Source organism: Stegostoma tigrinum, chromosome 6 (assembly GCF_030684315.1).
Source record: "Stegostoma tigrinum isolate sSteTig4 chromosome 6, sSteTig4.hap1, whole genome shotgun sequence".
NCBI lineage: Eukaryota > Metazoa > Chordata > Chondrichthyes > Orectolobiformes > Stegostomatidae > Stegostoma > Stegostoma tigrinum.
Window position 1 is genome coordinate 14,669,019 of NC_081359.1, and position 20,294 is coordinate 14,689,312.

Sequence of the window (20,294 nt, forward strand, 5' to 3'; positions counted from 1 at the left end):
TTAAGCAGATAAGACTATTTTATAAACTTTGCACTTCGAGTATCTGAATCTTAGAAACAAAGTATCATGGCTTTTTTTTTGGTTAGCTGTCTTCAGTGTGTGGAGTATATGGCCAAACTTTGAAATGCCAGTGTCTACAGACATACAGTTTGACTGTAACAAAGTTAATGTACTTTATGTATTTTATACAAGCCACATTTGAAAAGCATTAGTACATGGTTCTGTGATCAGCTTATTGGGTACATTAGGATAAGCATCTAAAAACCCTGTTGTTCATTGCCAGGGTTGATCTGGTCCTGTCTAATCCCAATTCACTGAGTTGCTTTTATCTGGTTTATAACTAATTGCGATAGCAAAATTGCATTATAGCCACAGTCGTCATTACAAAGCAACCCGTCACACATTTTGTTGGCAATGTCTCATGAGCCTTTGCTACTGAACAACCTTCACTTTCTCCCACTGCATAGAGGAAGAGAACCTTCACTGTTAAGGCTACAAGCGAATCAGTCACATCAGCTCTCAGAATGAACAGGAAACAGCTTTGGTGTAGCAAGAAGACTGGAGGTTGAGTACCATTTTGCTAATCTCTCTCATCCATTGGAGGGCATGAGTGTGACCTTATGTCATTGTGTTTGTAAAGAGCTTCATCCATATCTATGTAGTGGTTATTGATGCGAACTTGCATACAGCCCCTGTAGAAGGCTGTCACTGGGATAGATGTTGTTGGGACATCTGCAAACGAGAAATTGTAAAATGTTAGACAGTAGCAATGGCAAATCTGACACTCTTATCACATCTTTGTATCAGAGGAAATTCCAGATACTACTGGGTTAAGTAACACCGGGAAGCTGAATTCACCCAATGAGTAGTGTTGGGTCTTCTGGATATTCCTTGACTTTTACACCAAGTGCGAGCGTGTCAGGAAATGACAGGCCCTATCCTCACTGTTAATGACAGAGCAGAAGGTCAGTCTGGTTGTCTCACAGGCAGGTAAGCCCTCACTCAAACAATGACATGTCGTCTCTTGCATCTATATGCAGCCAAAACTCACAAAATAAGTTTTGATTTGCATGTCTGAATGTCACCCAAAGTAAACACCAATTGTAGTCCTCATGGCTGTTAAATGTCAAAGAAGGAGTGAGGTGATTCAAGTGTGCCATGCCCTGGGTGGTGAGTTGAGAGAAATCAGAGACATTTGGAAACACAGATATGGAAATTGTGGGTAGCACTCCCTAAAAGTGGCCATACGAGTAGATAGGGTGGTAAAGCAGGCGTATGACATGCTTACAGTCATTAGGCAGTGAATTATGCACAAAAGTCAGGATGTCACTTTGCAACTTTTAGTTTGGCCACATTTACAGTATGGTGTTCAATTCTGGTTGTCACAGTACAGGAAGGCAGTACAGAAGAGGTTTACAGGATGCTGTTTGGATTTGAGGGTCTGTCCTACAAGGAAAAGCTAGAAAAACTTGGACTGTTTTCCCTTGAGCGGCACAGGCTGAGATTTGACAGAAGTCTATAAAATTACGAGATGCATAGATCAGGCTGATAGTCAGTATCTTTTTCCCAGAGTTGAAATGTCGAACGCTAGAGGACATGCAAATAAAGGTGAGAGGGAAAATGTTAAAAGGAGACATGAGGGGCAAGTTTTTTTTAAAACACAGAGAGTGGTAGGAGTCTGGAACATGCTGCCAGGGATGGTGGTGGAGGCAGGTACAATAAGGGGCTTTTAAGGGACTTTTAGATATGCACATGAATATGGAAGGAATGGAGGGATATGGACCAAGGGCAGGCAGAAGAGATTAGTTTCACTTCGCACAACATTTGTTGGGCACAACATTTTGGCTGAAGGACCCATTCCCACGCTGTACAGTTCTATGTTGGAAATAGTTGCCACCATACAACTCACTGAATTCAAGCTGGTGCTAGGATGGGTAAGCGTTTAGGTGGACTATGGTGGATGGAGGGCTCATGTATACATCAGCAAGTAACAATTTTCCAAAAAAATGCCAAGGGAGAAAGTGTGGCACTTGGAGAGATCCTGAATAATACAATATTTCCACAGGGTAACTAGCCAATTCCCAACACTGTTCAGACAGCTGACCAAGAAGTAGCACCACATCGTGGCAGAAGGATCACAATTACAGTGTGACAGGCAAAATGTTGACACGGAATGCAACAAAGAAGATCATGAAACAGGAAATGAAGGTGATCTGGATAAGGATGTGAACATGCGAAAGGTATTCATCATTGAAATGCCAGTGTCTACAGACATACAGTTTGACTGTAACAAAGTTAATGTACTTTATGTATTTTATACAAGCCACATTTGAAAAGCATTAGTACATGGTTCTGTGATCAGCTTATTGGGTACATTAGGATAAGCATCTAAAAACCCTGCTGTTCATTGCCAGGGTTGATCTGGTCCTGTCTAATCCCAATTCACTGAGTTGCTTTTATCTGGTTTATATCATTGCTTTTACCTGGAACTCCACCCAAGTAGGTCAGTCCTGAGCCTTGCATATACTGGTCCAGTTTGGAGAGACGTTCTGCCAGCTCTGACCTTTCCAATGGGCTCTCACCAACCACTCCCGAAGATTCTAGGATGATACGGCTTCTTGTTACAATGAGCTGTACGGGCCATTTGTCCCCGGTACAAAGCGTCAGTCCTTCTAGTTTGTAAACAATCACATTCTCGATAACTAGGATGATGTCCTAATAAAAAACAAGTTGCGCTCTGTGTCAGTTTAACACAGTAAATTAACAAGGTGCTTTACAGGAGCATTTTCAAACATTACCAGAAGCTGTAATGGCAAAATTCCCCTCCCACAGTCCTGCAGTGAATAGTCACTCGAGATTCTGTGCTCAGATCCTGGAGACGTTCTACTACAACTATTTGAGACTGATGTCAAATTGACATTGACACCCAGGATTGTGCTGAGCTGATAGTACAGAAGTGCTTTTGTTGTGAATTTCTTACACGGTTTACAATGAGCTTCATTATTCAAACATCCAATTTTTGAATTTACTCCTGCTTTTCATTCCTCACGATTCTGATGCTCATCAAACTGCAAGTCCTATTCTAATGAAGGATGGACAGACTAGGAGGTTGAAAGGTGACCTGATAGTGGTTTGTAAAATTATGAGGGGTATAGATAGGGTTAATGGTCAGTGTCTTTTCCCTAGGGTGGGGGATTTTAATCTAGGAGGCATATTTTTTAAGGTAAGAGGAGAGAGCTTTAAGAAAAGACATGAAGGGTAACGGCTAGTTCACGCGTGGAAGACGTAGTGGATACAGGCACAGTTACAACATTTACAAGACACTTAGATAAGAACATGAATAGGAAATGTTTAGTGGGATTTGGGCCAGGAGCAGGCAAGTGGGACTAGTTTAGTCTGAGATTATGTTTGGCATGACTATCTGGACTAAGTTTCCAGCTGTTTAACTCTGCGACTCATTCACATTTAGGATGAGTTAAATGTGCATCAGGCGCTGTCAGGTCAGAACAGTATTATAAATTAACTTTTCAGATAACACACATAGTTTAGCAGCACAGTCAACAGTAGCATTTCCTGACAGAGGGGCTCTGTCTGTCTGCTTCTCCAGGAAACTGACAGTCTCACTGCCTGTCCCCTCCAAATTCCTCTTCAATGACAATGGAAGTACTGAACCTGGCAAAGCCGGGCAACATTGAACAATACCATCTAGCATCCCTTGGAACTAATCCATATATGTTTCCAGTCAGATTGCAGGCTTGAACAGCCCAGAAAGTAGATACAAATAGTGCGTTTCACCACATAGAACACAAGCTGCTTAGATGCAATCACGGAAGCTACAACGCTTTCAGAGAGAGGTCATATGACCAGACGTGTGGGTGTTAAATCTGTTGGTTTTGAACACAAATAGCCACAGAATGGTGTGAATACTTGGAAATACTTGCAAAGCTCAAAGCTGTTAATAATCTGTACTTCATAAGTTTTATTTTTAATTAAGATACTTCTTTAATGGTTAATGCAAGGAAACAGGGTGACTTGTTCCTGACACTGAACAATATACACACCCTAGGTGCAAATTACTGCAGATGCTGGAATTTGTACTGAAAACAAAAAATATGCTGATATCACAGAGGGTCAGGCAGCGTCCATTGAGAGAAAATAAGCTAACGTTTCAAATCCAGATGACTGTGTATGTGTGTGTGAGAGGGTGAGAGGGTGCATGTATTGACACAATCACTTACTTTAAATTCAAACATTGTGGTGGAGTAGGATTTGGAATCAGTCACCCCTCCTGACTGGGGAGCATGGGTTAAATGCAGAGTTAGAAAGTCCTCTACACTGTCTCCCGGCATTCTTTAACACAATCTCAGTAAACCTCCTCTTACCAGAGTGAATCTCTCTTTATCCAAACAAACAGCGTGGTACCTTGGGTCTGGAAATTACTAGGTCAGCAAGGAGTATGTTTGATCTACGCAAGGCCTGAACAGTTTGAACACAGGAGCAGACCAACAGAAGGAACAGTAGACACTTCCCCAGTGGCTCCCGTAAGAAATAGTCACAGTCGGGTGGCTTTTCACGCTATCAAGGCCTCTCTCTTACCTCCTCCTGCGCAACTTTTCACCCCTGAAGCCCTTCGACCTTTCCCATGCCACAGTCCTTGACCACCGGCTATTATTCATGTTTAGGGAAGGAACGTGCCTTCCCACTTTGTGGAGATTGACCCGGCAAGAATTTGTCACTGAGTCAGGAGCCAGTCCGCAAACGCCTTCATCCCCAATGTTATGAAACAACGAGCAGAAGCCTGCTCTTTAGAAGCGTTACCCACAAGGTGAGAAGATCACTGTTCCCTGACATCCATGTCCAATTCCATTACTTCATCTCATTTATTACCTGTGTACCTGCATCCAAATCGGTAATGGCCAGGGAAAGTGAGACGTTGCCGCCACTGACAAGAGCAAACAAGACTCCAGTGTCCAATGAGGGTTGGATTGAAAGGTCCACATTTATCGCCCAGCTCCCATCGTCATTGCTCGGTGTTGTCGCTGAGTTTAGAAAAACAATTTTTTTTTTTGTTTAGTCAAACTCGCCCAGCACAGGTTGAAGAACCCTTTTCTAAAGGGGACTTACAAAGCGCACAGTCAATAAAAAAAAACTTACCAGCTGCAGTAAGCTATTTGGTCCTTCAAGACTGCTACACCATTCATTAAAGGTCTAATGGTGGTCACACCTCCACTTCCTATCTGATCCCCAGAATCCCTGGCACACTTTTATTACAGTGAATAAATCAGGACCAGTCAGTTTTAACAATAACGGAGCTTAGTTGGTCTGTGACCAGGGATGCAGATTTTTAATTTTACGGAAACTGAGGGGCAAGATAAGGAAACTATTTTATACTGCAAGTTGACAAGATATGGAATGCATTGCCTCATGATGGGCTGATAGGCCTCTTGTGTCGTGTGATTCTATCACTGTGCAACAATTCCTTCTTTCATTAAGTAATTTTCCACACAGTACCCCTTCCACAGGAGCTGATTGCACTGCCCTAATCAGGATTGTTATAATATGTTGTACTCAGCACAGCTCTGCTTCAACATCATGGACATAATGGGCCTGGATTTGCTCTTGGTGTTGGCATTCCCACTTAAGCTTTGTGCCGTGTCAGTGCTGAGGTCGTGTCATGTAACCCAATCTGCACAATTTTGGAATGGAGGGGTTGTGGTCAGGCCACTGGACCAGTGATCCAGCGATCCAAACTACAATCCTGGGCGCACGGACTGAATCCCACCAGAGAAAATTGTGAAATTTTAATTCAACTAAAAGTTTGGAAATAAAAAAGCTAGTGTAGTGACAACCATTTAACCACTGTCAATTGTAGAAAATACCAATTTGATTCACTAGTGCCTTTCATGGAAGGAAAACTACCATCCTTACCATCTGGCCTACATGTGACTCCAGACCCACAGCAATGTGGTTGATTTTTAACTGACCTCTGAACCAGCCTTTCAAGTGATTCAGTTAGGAATGGGCAATAATGCTGGCCCAGGAAGTGACACCCACATTCCACAAATTAGTAAAAGAATTACAGATACAGAGTTTAGGATTGAACAGTGTTTCTACTTAAAACAGTAGAATGTGGTGAGAAAGATCCTTTAGAACCCAACCACAGCCCTCACTTTGGTTGTAATGGGGAAGATCTGATTTGCTTAAAGTTGAATCATTTACAATTGCACTTTTCTGGAATAACACAAAAACGTTAAGCAAAAAATGAGTGTGTGAATACATATATACTTCTTAAAACATCAACCTCTACTTGGGAGATCCAAAAACCATCGGCCAGTTGGACGTGTAAATGAAATCCCAAAAGTTCAGGGTGATAAAACGTAGTAAGTTGTACTGTGTCTGAAAATTCTGTGCGGATAGTCTGCCTGATCGGTCTGATAAGCGATGGGGTGGTCTGAGTATTCAGTGCTGGATCTCAATGCTGCTCATTATCAGTCCGGAGCAGGTAATTAGCAGCAAACATGATGATTAAACTGTGCTGTAAAGGCAGCATCTTAGAAGATATTGATTGTCATTGGGGTTAGAGAGATCAGCATGGAAAGTACCCCAAAAAAAAAGTAAGCCTAATGACACAGAGCAACTCACAGATCGAAACCATTCCAGTTCATAATTGAGCCGAAACAATAATACAAATTAATTTATGGATATTCAGACATCCTTCACGCTGAATCAAGGGCTATTTTAGCTCATACAAATGCACTTCATAGGTAATTTTCTCCAAGAGGCTGATAGTGATGCATTAACACCAGGCCTCAGGCATCAGCAGTACGCAAGCCTTCTGTCAAAGTTGAAAAAAAGGGAAGATTTTCCATAAATGATGTGAAGATAGCCAGAGCTCCAGTCTGGTGAAATATGAATAGACTGGTCCACTTACCGTATTTGATGTCAAAGGTGGCAAAGCCATTTCCAGGAAAATAGGACCCTCTCTCAACATCAGAGAAACACTGCAACCTTTCATCGTGTTTGATAGTCTCACTTGTGATGGTGTCTTCCCCATTCATCCAGTTCCATCCACGCATGCAGGCATCCAATCGGGGATTAATCTGCGCAAGGACCAATCAGAACAGGAGGTCACTCGGTAATCGGGAATCACAGTTGGATTCTCAGTCCTGATGTGGAATGTCCTCAACAGGGAACTTACAGGAAAAGGAATCATTTCAGAGAAAGCTCGTCGAATTGAAATGAGAGAAACAAAGCTGCTATAGGACGTGAGTGTCTCGACATACTCTGTTAGCAATCCCGAAACTTAGCCTGATCGTTGGAAAGTAGTGCATAATTAAGTCAATTACCGTTTTGACTAGCTGCCTGTCATTAAGTAGGCCTCCAACAGCAATGTCTATTTGAAATGATCTTTTTGTCTTCTGGAACAGGCTTGTGGGGATGTTAATATGCATCACTGCCTCTCGGGCAACTTTCACAATCAAGCTGTTCCTGGACTCTTCAACAGAAATCTGAAATGGAAATATATTTTGCACCTTCAGAAACAGCAAAGTGAAACCTGGTCCACTAATGGAAACAGTCAATGCAACATGTAAGATGCCACACTGAAAAGGCAGGGCCTGTACAACTTTGAAAGCCACGAGCACACTCTTCTCATGTGCATCAGCACTAAAGGGATTGTAATTACAGAAGACACCGACACCCTCATCCGCCTAGCCAAACTCGTCCTCACCCTCAACAACTTCTCTTTCAATTCCCCCCACTTCCTACAGACAAAGGGGGTGGCCATGGGCACCCACATGGGCCCCAGCTATGCCTGCCTCTTTGTAGGTTACGTGGAACAGTCCCTCTTCCGCACCTACACAGGCCCCAAACCCCAAATCTTCCTCTGTTACATTGATGACTGTATCGGCACCGCCTCTTGCTCCCCAGAGGAGCTCGAACAGTTCATCCACTTCACCAACACCTTCCACCCCAACCTTCACTTCACCTGGGCCATCTCCAGCACATCCCTCACCTTCCTGGACCTCTCAGTCTCCATCTCAGGCAACCAGCTTGTAACTGATGTTCATTTCAAGCCCACCGACTCCCACAGCTACCTAGAATACACCTCCTCCCACCCACCCTCCTGCAAAAATTCCATCCCCTATTTCCAATTCCTCCGTCTCCGCCGCATCTGCTCCCACAATGAGGCATTCGACTCCCGCACATCCCAGACGTCCAAGTTCTTCAAGGACCGCAACTTTCCCCCCACAGTGGTCGAGAACGCCCTTGACCGCATCTCCCACATTTCCACGAAACACATCCCTCACACCCCGCCCCCGCCACAACTGCCCAAAGAGGATCCCCCTCATTCTCACACACCACCCCACCAACCTCCGGATACAACGCATCATCCTCCGACACTTCCGCCATCTACAATCCGACCCCACCACCCAAGGCATTTTTCCATCCCCACCCTTGTCTGCTTTCCGGACAGACCACTCTCTCCATGACTCCCTTGTTCGCTCCACACTGCCCTCCAACCCCACCACACCCGGCACCTTCCCCTGCAACCGCAGGAAGTGCTACACTTGCCCCACACCTCCTCCCTCACCCCTATCCCAGGCCCCAAGATGACTTTCCATATTAAGCAGAGGTTCACCTGCACATCTGCCAATGTGGTATACTGCATCCACTGTACCCGGTGTGGCTTTCTCTACATTGGGGAAACCAAGCGGAGGCTTGGGGACCGCTTTGCAGAACACCTCCGCTTGGTTCGCAATAAACAACTGCACCTCCCAGTCGCAAACCATTTCCACTCCCCCTCCCATTCTTTAGATGACATGTCCATCATGGGCCTCCTGCAGTGCCACAATGATGCCACCTGAAGGTTGCAGGAACAGCAACTCATATTCCGCTTGGGAACCCTGCAGCCCAATGGTATCAACGTGGACTTCACCAGCTTCAAAATCTCCCCTTCCCCCACCGCATCCCAAAACCAGCCCAGCTCTTCCCCTCCACCCACTGCATCCCAAAACCAGCCCAACCTGTCTCTGCCTCCCTAACCTGTTCTTCCTCTCACCCATCCCTTCTTCCCACCCCAAGCCGCACCTCCATCTCTTACCTACTAACCTCATCCCGCCTCCTTGACCTGTCTGTCTTCCCTGGGCTGACCTATCCCCTCCCTACCTCCTCACCTATACTCTCCTCTCCACCTATCTTCTTTTCTCTCCATCTTCGGTCCGCCTCCCCCTCTCTCCCTATTTATTCCAGTTCCCTCACCCCATCCCCCTCTCTGATGAAGGGTCTAGGCCTGAAACATCAGCTTTTGTGCTCCTGAGATGCTGCTGGGCCTGCTGTGTTCATCCAGCCTCACATTTTATTATCTGCAATTACAGAAGAACTGGGTACAGCAAACTTTGTTTTAATTGGCACCTCATTAACCACTGCTCCCAATAAACTGGCAAAAAGTATATCCCTGAAACACCGGGAGACTATTACCACGATGTCTGTGATGCACAAGTAGTGAATTGAGGGTGTGAGAGAGAAGGGTCTCTGCCAGTAAGTTTATTTAAGGCAAACTTATATTATTATTTAAGTGATTTATGCTGTTATGCTTTACATAAAGTATAATAGTGATGTGAACACCCTGCTTCACATTTCTATTACTTAGTGCGTGTTTTTAGATTGACTATGTGGGTCTCTTGGTCCCACAGGTGCCTGTTAATAAAAAGCTTGCTGTAATAACATGAGTAGCTAAACCCCAAAGTCCTGTAAACGCTCCTTAAAAAGGTGGAAGAGGAGTGGTAGCAAGTGTGAACGTACTGTGTGCCAATGGCCATTGTTCAGGAGTGGACCTCCATTGGTGACTCCAGCTGTGGCTTTGTTGTTGTTACTGTATTGAACTTGCAGCTTCCCATTATGCAGTCCCAGCATGATCCAGGTGCTGTTTTGCTGATGTCCAGCTTGGAATATTATACCTTCCGTATCAAATGTTCGAAAATCGAATTCTACAGAGAAGCTGCCCATTAAAAAAGCACAACCAACCTGTCATTGCACAGATTACTGAGGAACACTCTTACAATAAGTGCCACCAATCCTGACTGGAAGCTAGCCTGGGTGTGTGCACCACATGACCAATGATCTCGCACCCTCACACCCACCACTGAACACACAGTATGTCATGAACCCCTGCAGGCAATGCAAAACCAACAGACTTTCCCAGTTAATCTCCACTAAGTTAGACAGTCCTCACCACCAGCCACTCCTCATACATTTAACTTGTAAAACAATTTGGATTTATATTGTGCCTTCAGGCTAATAAAGCATCTCGACGAATTTCACAGGATTGTTAACAATCAGCAACAGATATTGGTGCATACATGGAGAAATTAGGGTAGATGACTAGGTGATCAACACTTGTTCAAAGGGCAGATTTTAAGAAGCGAGTTAAAAGGGGACAGAAATACAAATTATACAATATAATCCAGCATCAGAACAGACCTTTAGCCCACCAAGTCTAATTTTTTTAGACCCGCTACTTGTTGTGCAATTTCTATCATCTGTTCACTTCCTGTCCATGTGTCTCTCAAGATACATCTCGAACACTGCCAACATCTCCACTGGCACCTGCCACCCTTTGCGTGAAAAATTTTCCCCTGCGCTTCTCCCCAAACTTTCCCACTCTCGCCTTGAACTTGTAGTTGTCCTTGAAAAAGCCTCTGACTATCCACCCTATCTATGTCCTCCCAGAATTTGGCAAGAGACTTTAAGTGAGACAATTTCTGCACTAGGCAGGCAATAACGCGACCACCAGTTATGGAGCTATTAGAATTGAGGAGGTTTGGAAGGTTGGAACTCGATGAGGACAGAGATCACAGCGGGTGGTCAGGAGGGAAGGAGGTGACCCTGGAGAGATTTCAAAATATGAACAGAAATTCTGCAATTCAGCTGTTGACAGAACGAAACCATGGTTGGGTTGCGGGGGCGGGGGGGGGAAGAAAAATGGGGAACAGGACTGTGTATGAGTTAGCACACAGGCAGCAGAGTTTTGGATACGGACAATTTTACTGCTTCAAACTCAACACTGAGATCGACGGACATTCGCTCAGTCACAGTCTCCAGATCAATGGAACAGATCAACTGGGATCTCAATGAACAAAGGAACAGGTTGGACGGGTTCAATGATCTTCCTCTAATCCTGTGTTGAAAACTTTCATTGTTTTGCTACTTCTAGACAACAGTAATGATTTGGAAGGCCAAAGGCCTAAGCACTGTCAAATATTCTGGAGTCCTGCCCAGTGGGATGAAAGACTGATAATCATGTGCAACTGGGGCTCTGTAAGAGCTTGCACAATGTTTAGCCATCAGTGAGCTCTGGACACGGTCCCATCTTGGCTGAGTGAGATGGCAATACTCTCGCAGGCTGTGCCAGGAGGGCCCCACACAGGGATTCAAAGCAAAAACTTAGGGCAAGTATTGTTTCCTAAGACATTTGAAAGGATTGATTCAACGAGTTTCAATTTTGAACAAGGAAGCAATTTGCGCCCATAGTTACGCTGTGTTATTTATTTGTACGTTTTGTTCAAACTTTATACAACCTGGTCTTACTGTATTGAAACAAAATTCACTCAACTTTAAAAGATGCACGTTTCAGGATGAAGGAGCATGCTTCCTATTAAAAAGGATGAAAGAACTTACCTTTATATAGCACCTTCCTGACATCACAAGATCCCAAAGTTTTCTCCAGCCAATAAAGCATTTACTATACTTTCCAACAAAGACAAATTCTAGTATCAACTGTGTGCAGTTTCACAATTCTCCCACTCAAAGACGCAGTAAAAACATGAGACCATTCAGCCCCTCAAATCTGTTCTGCCGCTCAAACTGATGGTGAGATCTCAGCTTCATATCTCCACCTGGGTTCCATTTCCATTAATCACTTCACCAATAGAAATTTTAGAACTGATCAACACAGGTTCTTGCGGCACACACTGCCCACTGTGTGTGTAGTAATGCTTCCTGACCTCACCCTCTGAACAGCCTGGCTCTGATTGTAAAATCCTGTGCTCTGGACTCACCCAGCAGTAAAATCCTGCAGTAGTGACATTGCCTCACCTCGTTTGCTGCTTTCTTTTGAAGTTAAAACGCATCACAGGAGTCCCTCTGAAAAATCTTCCCAGGTACAAGGAGCCTTCATTTTTCCCAGTGTCCAATGAAGCACATGGCATAATAAGCTGAAACAAAGAGATACTGAGCTGGTCAGAGACAGAAAGAACTGCTGATGTTGGAATCTGAGATAACAAGGTGTAGAGCTGGATGAACATAGGGCCAGGCAGCATCAGAGGAGCTGAATGGCTGACGTCTCAGGTCTGGACCCTTCTTCAGAAATCTCCTGCTTTGTCTCACAGCAAATTTTACAATGTAGCAAATGTTTAAAGCCATTTGTTTTTGTCAAAATGTCTAAATGGAGACCTTTCTATAAGACCAACAACTCACTTCTGTTTCCTGTGGATAAATATTAAGAATCAGTCAGCAAAAGTATATGCCCTTCGAAGGCTTCACAATCATAGTGGCCCAGACGAACACCCCCACAACGACCATCCAAAATACCTGACTACACTACTGAGTTTCTTAAATGCTGCTTGCGCTGCACTCCTCATCCAGGCAAGTGGCGAGTATTCCTCCACATTCCTCACTTATGCCTTGCCAACAGTGGATTGGCTTGAAGGAAAAAATAGTGTGTTACATGCCACAGAATTCCCAGTGTCTGACCTGCTCATGTACCCTCAGTTGGGCTCATCCAGTTCAGTTTCTGATATGCAATGGTTAACGCCCAGAATTTTACTGGTTGGAGATTCAGGGATGGTAACACCATTGAATATCAAGAGAAGATGATTAAATTTTATTCGAGATGCTTACCATTTGTGTGGTGTGAACACTGTCAGCTCAAATATGGAACTTGTCCAGGTCTTGCTGCATGATAAGCAAGAACTGCTTCAGCATCTGATGAATTGTGAATGGAAGTAGACAATTTCTACAATGTACTCATTAAATCGCCACAAAATAAATCAATTAGGTGGGATCAGGTCATCTTATATCCCCATGGTTCCACCAAGGAGACGAAATACAAACAAGGGTCTTACTGTACAAGTCTGCAAGTCTGGTGCCAACTTTAGGTCTTGCTTTCCATCGCAAAAACAAGCATATCCACCACGGGTATTGACACAATCTCCAGCACAGATATCCTCTTCACATTCATCTACATCTGAGTGACAGAACAAAGATTCAATATTATTACAAATTTGCTTCACTTGTTACATTTTACAAAAAAAGACATACCCCTGTAGCACCTTTCACCGCCTCAGCATGTCTTACAGCTAATAAAGTATGGCACTGCTGTACTCTAGGAAGTGTGGCAATGAAGATTTCCGTGGAAAAAGCAATTACATAAATGATGAGATAATCCAGCTTTTGAGAGGGAGCGCACCTGCCCACGTCAATGCCTTGCGATCCTTTATGTCTGCCGGAAAAGGTACATCATTGGTTTAACACTTCCTCTGACACATCTAAGAGTACAATACTCCCTCAGTACTGTACAATGGGCATGACTGCCCTAAGAAATTTAGGTAGCGATATCCTGGGACTAGGAGGATTGGGCTCCAATAACTATCTCTTGTACTAAGAATGACTCTCCATCCAGTGGAGAATTTTCCCACTGATGTATTAGTTCACAGGTCTTTACTGAACCAGGGCGCGTCGTCTAGTGTCATGGCAACCAACCAGTGGATGCTAAGCAAAGACTGTGCTTAGATTGTTGATAATTGCCCACAGCACCTCATGGAGGCCTGGTCTTAGACCATGATGTGAAGGTTCCGGTGTTGGACTGAAGTGGATAAAGTCACACAACACCAGCTTATAGCCCAGCAGGTTCATTTGCAATTGTTTAAGGAGCAGTGCTCCGAAAGCTTGTGATTTCAAATAAACCTGTTGGACTATAACCTGGTGTTACATGTGACTTCCGGCTTAGTTTTGGGATGTTAGATATGTACTTGATCGGGCCCACTTTGCAGGGTATAGTGTCATATGCCTGAATAGACCACGGCCTCAGTGGCACTTTTTTACACAAGAAGGTAAGAAATTTGGAACCTGACTTGTTGTTGGGATGAAGATGGATAACTTTTTGTTAAACAATGGCACTACAAATTATTGATCAAAGATCAGAAGGTGATATGGGTCAGGGTGGCACAGGCTTGAGGGAGCGAAATGGCCTCCTCATGATCCCAATTTGTATGCTCATCTCAGCTACAGTCAATCCAGACACCAGAACAAGCTTCAGGGGCTGAATGGTCTCCTCCTATCCCTATGTTTTGCAGCTTGTGCTCAATGATGGGAGCCTAATAAGGGTGTTAACTACCAGAACTTCTAACGATTGCAGTCCCACTGCACAATTAAACTGTCTGACAACCACAGCAGTACCTGACAAAATAATTACATTCTGCACTTGGCTTCCCTCCAGCAGGTTCATTTCAGAGCAATTTCTTGGCAACCCCAGACAAGAAGCTCACATCAGTGTTTCCTGAATAAAAATTCACCAACTGGTGCGTTAGTATTTACAATGTTGAATACCTTCAAAAATCCAATGTTGAAATTACGTCTGGATTGCTTCCACCCTGAATTCTAGCCTCTTGAGCATTCCAATTTTAATCGCTCCATCACAGCCTACTCTCCAAGCTACAGAATTCCTCCCTAAACCTCTAAGTGAACATCCCTCAAGATGCTCCTTAAAATCTAACTTTCTGACCAAGTCACCGGTTCCAATGTGTCCGTATGCAGATTGATGTCAAACCTTGTTTGACAAACACTCCTGTGAAGCTCTCTGGGGTTAGTTTTTAATTACACAGATGGCAATATACAAATGCAAGTTGAAATCTGACATTTTAATCTCTGCAGTGGAAGATATGGCCAATTGTAAGGATCTCCCTGCTGAAAGGATGATTAGTTAGTAGTTTTCTCACTCCAGCATAGAGTTTGGGAAGCACTTACCTTCACAAGACTTTGTCGAAAAGTCGTATTTGTATCCAGGATCACATGTGCACTTGTAAGAGCCCAGTACGTTTTCACAAGCTGCTGATCCACAAATCTCCGAATCCAATGTGCACTCATCAATGTCTGGAGGTTTAAATTATTTTTATTTGATTTGCAACTTATAAACATATCAACTTAACTGATCCATTTAACTAAACATGTGGAGCAGCTAAACATAAAAAAAACGGCTAGAATAAAATATATTCTGATCACCTATCCTAACATCTCATTACTTAATATCCTACAGGCACTGCATGCTCATGACAAAAGACTTCTGTAACTGCTTCACATTTATACACATCTCCCAAACCTGAGACTACTATTATCTAGAAAGCCAAAGGCAACCCTTCATCCAGCTACAGGTTCCCCAACAAGATATGCATAAGCCTGATCTCAAATACATTGCTACTCCCTCATCATCACTGGATTGAATTCAATGACTCATACAGCACAGAAATAGACCCTTCAGTCTAACCTGTCCATGTGAATCATGATCCCAAAGGAAATAGTTTCACCTGCCTGTGCTTGGTCCACATCCCTCCAAACATTTCTTATTCACGTACTTATCTAAACTTATTTTAAACATTGTAACTGTACCCACATCCACCACTTCCTCTGGCAGTTCATTCCACACAAAAGGTCAACACTCTGTGTAAAAATCACCCCCTTGTCTTTTTTCAATTTCTCTCCTCTCACCTTAGGACTATGGCCCCTAGTCTAGAAATTCCCCACCCTAGGGAAAAGACACCCACCATTCACCATATGTATACCTCTCATGATTTACCAATCTCCGTAAGGTCACTTCCCAAGGTCCTACACCCAGGGAAAAAGTCCCAGCCTATCCAGTCTCTTCTTATAGCTCAGACCCTCCATTCCTGGCAACATTCTGGCAAAGATAATAAAATGTGAGGCTGAATGAACACAGCAGGCCCAGCAACATCTCAGGAGCACAAAAGCTGACGTTTCGGGCCTAGACCCTTCATCAGAGGCGAATCTCTCTGAACCCTCTCCAGCTTAATAATATCCTTGACATGACAGGGAGACCAGGACAGGACACAGTATTCCAGAAGAGGCCTCACCAATGTCCTGTACAACAATCCTGGAACAAGATCATTCTTTTGTTAAATCCTTAAAGAACTGGGGCAAAACCAGCATTTATTTTCCAACCTTAGTCATCTCTGGGGTGGTGGTGAGCTGCCTTCTTGACCTACTGTAATCCTAGTGCTGAAGGGACATCCACAATGCTGATAGGGATGGAGTTCCAGAAATGTGCCCCAACAACAGGAAAGGAGTAGTGATATGTCAGGATGGTGTGTGGCTTGGAAAGGAACTCGCCAGTGATGGTGTTGCCATGTGACAGCTGCCCTTGTCCTTCTAAGTGATGCAGGTCATAGATTTTGAAAAGTGTTGTCAAAGAAGATTTGGCAAGTTGCTACAATGCACCTTATAGACAGTACACACTGCTGCCACTGAGTGTCACTGAAGTGGGGGGGGGGGGGCAGCGCAAACGTTGCTGGTAATGGATAGGGCACCAATACACTTGTCCCGATCTCAAGCTTGAAATGTTCTCAAAATAATGATCCACCAGTCAAATGGAAAACACTGCAAAAGCACGGCATGTGTATCTTCAGGTCACGGACAGCAGTGGGTCAATATGCAGTTCAATACTACCATCTGAAGCCCATTTAGCAAACAGTGGTAAATGCCAGTGCTGTTTACAACCTAGTATCAAACAACAGAATCGCAGGCCCATCCCAACAGTGATTTGTCTTTCCCTATCCTGTGCCCACTGTCCATTTTTCCCATCCATAAAGGTCAGTCAAAGGGAGCCTACAGGTGTGAACAGCTGAAGTCCTAAAGTGATCAAGGTGGCCCTCTCCCTCACAGTACAAACCCACAAGACAGTTTCCCAAGGTGTCACCCTCACCTTCACAATGTCGATTGTCCTGCCTCACGGTGAATCCCTTCTTGCACAGGCACTCATAACTCCCCTCCGTGTTTGAGCAGATGTGCTCACAGCCACCATTGTTTATTTCACACTCAATAATATCTGGAATGCAGACAGTCACAACGTTAACAACAGAACCAATCTCGAGTGAGTATAGGTGTAAACTGCTCAATTTCTCCTCAGAAGGTAAACCTTTAATCCCTGGATGAAATACACACTGTACCTTCATGACAGGAAATGCCCTCCCAGCCTGGTTTACAAATGCATTTGAAAGTTCCCTTCTGATCCTCACATCGGTCGTAACCCACAGGATTGCAAGGCAGAGGGGAGCACTGATCTGGGATATCTGGAAACCAAGCAAAGAGAGAGAAATTATTATGGTATTGGAATGCTATCAATAGAATTTTGAGAGTGCTGGACGTTGACACACTCACCACATGTTTACAATCAAAGAAAAGTCAACTAAGTTATGTTAGCAACAAAGTGTGGAGCTGGATGAACACAGCAGGCCAAGCAGCATCTCAGGAGCACAGCTCCTGAGATGCTGCTTGGCCTGCTGTGTTCATCCAGCTCCACACTTTGTTATCTTGGATTCTCCAGCATCTGCAGTTCCCATCATCTAAGTTATGTTAGACATTCTTTCCATGGGGCTTCTGGGATAAATTTCCAGTGAACACAGGATACAGCACAAAATGTGAGAACAAATGAAACACAAAGTTAAAAGGAAGATAAAACACGAAGGTGAGATGCCAACAGGAACACTTACACTCTCACCATAATCTAGCAGACTGCACATTCTCCATCTCTGATCATTGCAGACAGCAAATCCCAGGGCTCAAAACATATAAAAAATTATGAGTAGTCAGATCATAATAAAGCCCGAAATTTCCAGAAAAGGGGTAAGGCAGTGCTGCACTGTCAGAGGGTCAGTACTGAGGGAGCGCTGCACTGTCAGAGGGTCAGTACTGAGGGAGCGCTGCACTGTCAGAGGGTCAGTACTGAGGGAGCGCTGCACTGTCAGAGGGTCAGTACTGAGGGAGCGCTGCACTGTCAGAGGGTAAGTGCTGAGGGAACGCTGCACTGTTGCAAAGTCAGCATTGGGGCAGCGCTGGAACGACCTAGCACTTTATTTGCATGAGTTGAGTTTTCCGAAGTTTGGGTACTGAAGTCACAATAGCTGTGACCTGGCCGCTTCCCAAAGGTCCCAGCCCCAGCCTTTATCACTGTGTCTTAGAGTTACTTTGGCTGCAGTTTCTTTAAGTATCCTTACATTGAGTACGTTATGAGGAACTTACTGTGAATGCACGTCACAAGATCTGGATTTTTGTTGCTGGTGGGTCCAAACGTTCTCAGGCATTCTATGTGGAACAGCAAATAGTTAATGAAGGAGCACTGTGAACTAGTGATTTCACAAAAGCCACATTAATGCAACTTCTCACTCTGTTTGGCCCCCGAAGCAATCACATTAGATTTAAATTTCAAGATCTCTGAACTCAATTGTTACACATTCTAAAGGAAACAATTTCACGGTTTAATGCAATAATATCAACTGCAGTTTAAAAAAAATGGGATGCTGGGAATGTTTCAGAAATGTACGCTGGCAGAATTGAATCTATTGAGATCACCAAGTAGAATGGTGTGGGTGTTCCCTTCGTAACCACTGCCAGGAGGGTCGAGGGGCTCCTTCCTTCTCTCTGTTGAAAATGTTTGGGAGGGACTCTCCCCCTCTCTTGCTTGCTCCCTCCATCTCCTCATTGGAAAGATCTGGGGGCATTATAAATGGCTCCCAATATTCTTCCCCTACCCTAATCTTTCAAATGTTTTCTTGCCCACTGGCAGTAAAAACCAGGAAGGTCCTCCTTTGTTTCGAAATTCTGACTGATTCTGCAGATCATGAGAAATTGGAGTAGCAGGAGGCAGAATATGCCAATTACCTTCATCAAGTCTGTCCCCACGTATTTCAGAAAATGTGACAAATACAGGCTTGAATATATTCAAAGGCTAAACCTTCATAGCTCCCTGTAATTGAGATGTCCAAACCTCTGAGGAAAGATATTTATCCTCATCTCTTTCACACATGATCATTACAGGGTGTCACCGTGGCTCAGCGGTTAGCACTGCTGCAGCACAGCACCAGGGACTCAGGTTTGATTCCACCCTTAGGCAACTGTCTGTGTGGATACATTCCCCCTGTGTTTGCCTGGGATCCATCTGGCTGCTCCAGTTTCCTCCCACAGTCCAAAGACGCATAGGTTAGATGGACTGGCCCTGCTAAATTGCCCATAGTGTCCAGGGATGTGCAGGCTAGGCAGATTAGCCATGGGAAATGTGGGGTTACAGGGATAGTTAGCGGAGTGGGTCTGGGTGGGATGCTCTTCGGATTGTGTGTGTGGACTGGATGGGCTGAATGGCCTGCTGCCACACAGTGGGGATTCTATGATCGTTGCCTTATCCTGGGATTATGGCATTTAGTTCTCGATTTCTCAAACAGGCAGGAAAAAGTCTCTCAGCACTTATCCTCACACATCCTATACGAGTTTTATTCAGTTCAATATGATCACCTTTCGTTCTTCTGAGCTCCAGAGAATGTAGCTCCATTCAACTCAATCTCTCCTCAAAGTTAATTCCCAGAATTCCAGTACCAACTAGTGAAACTTTCCTGAACTCATTCCAAGGCAAACATACCTTCCTTATATAAGGAGACTGAACCAGACATTGTACCACAAGCCACTTTAATCACTTTACTTCCCATTTCCAGTCACCTCACCCAGTCAATTCACCTTCTGCAAGAGACTGCATTAGGTTGGGTGTTTTCAATATCACATAAGAATTGTGCAGCACAGAATGAAGCCACTTGGCCCATTGTGCCTGTGTGATGATAGGTTTTTGAAAGAGCAATCTCATTAGTTCCATCGTCCCCCTGCTCTTTCCGCACAGTCTTGCAAACGGCTCTTTCTTTCCCTTGTCAAATAGTCATCCTTCCGAAGGATGCTATACAATCTCTTCCTACTGCCCTTTTGGGGAGCATATTCAAATGGCATTATGCAAAATAGTTGCATAAATTTCCCAGCTGAGTTATTTTGCAAACTTTTTTAAAACTAACTCCTTCGTTACTGAATCATAGAATCCCTACAATGTGGAAGACAACCATTTGGCCCATTGAGGCCAAACTGATCCTCCAAAGAGCATCCCATCCAGCATCACCCTCCTACCTTATCCCCATAACCCAGCGTTTCCCATGGCTTAACCACCTAGCCTGTACATCCCTCGATGTTATGGG

The 20,294-nt window shown here is 44.2% G+C and overlaps 1 protein-coding gene across 2 annotated transcripts in view; it reads right to left on the bottom strand.

The window, feature by feature from the left end:
- Positions 1-20,294, bottom strand: part of LOC125453229 (growth arrest-specific protein 6-like) — a 34,049-nt gene continuing 13,755 nt past the window's right edge. For both annotated transcript variants that reach the window (XM_059646448.1, XM_059646447.1), the window contains exons 5-16: positions 18,310-18,372; positions 17,238-17,360; positions 16,994-17,116; positions 15,025-15,150; positions 13,125-13,246; positions 12,097-12,215; positions 9,805-10,000; positions 7,347-7,508; positions 6,932-7,100; positions 4,888-5,039; positions 2,484-2,715; positions 1-732 (exon numbers count right to left, since the gene is read on the bottom strand). In XM_059646448.1, coding sequence (XP_059502431.1) covers positions 581-732; positions 2,484-2,715; positions 4,888-5,039; positions 6,932-7,100; positions 7,347-7,508; positions 9,805-10,000; positions 12,097-12,215; positions 13,125-13,246; positions 15,025-15,150; positions 16,994-17,116; positions 17,238-17,360; positions 18,310-18,372 — 1,739 coding nt within the window. In that variant the 3' untranslated portion in view covers positions 1-580. The remainder of the gene's footprint in view (positions 733-2,483; positions 2,716-4,887; positions 5,040-6,931; positions 7,101-7,346; positions 7,509-9,804; positions 10,001-12,096; positions 12,216-13,124; positions 13,247-15,024; positions 15,151-16,993; positions 17,117-17,237; positions 17,361-18,309; positions 18,373-20,294) is intronic.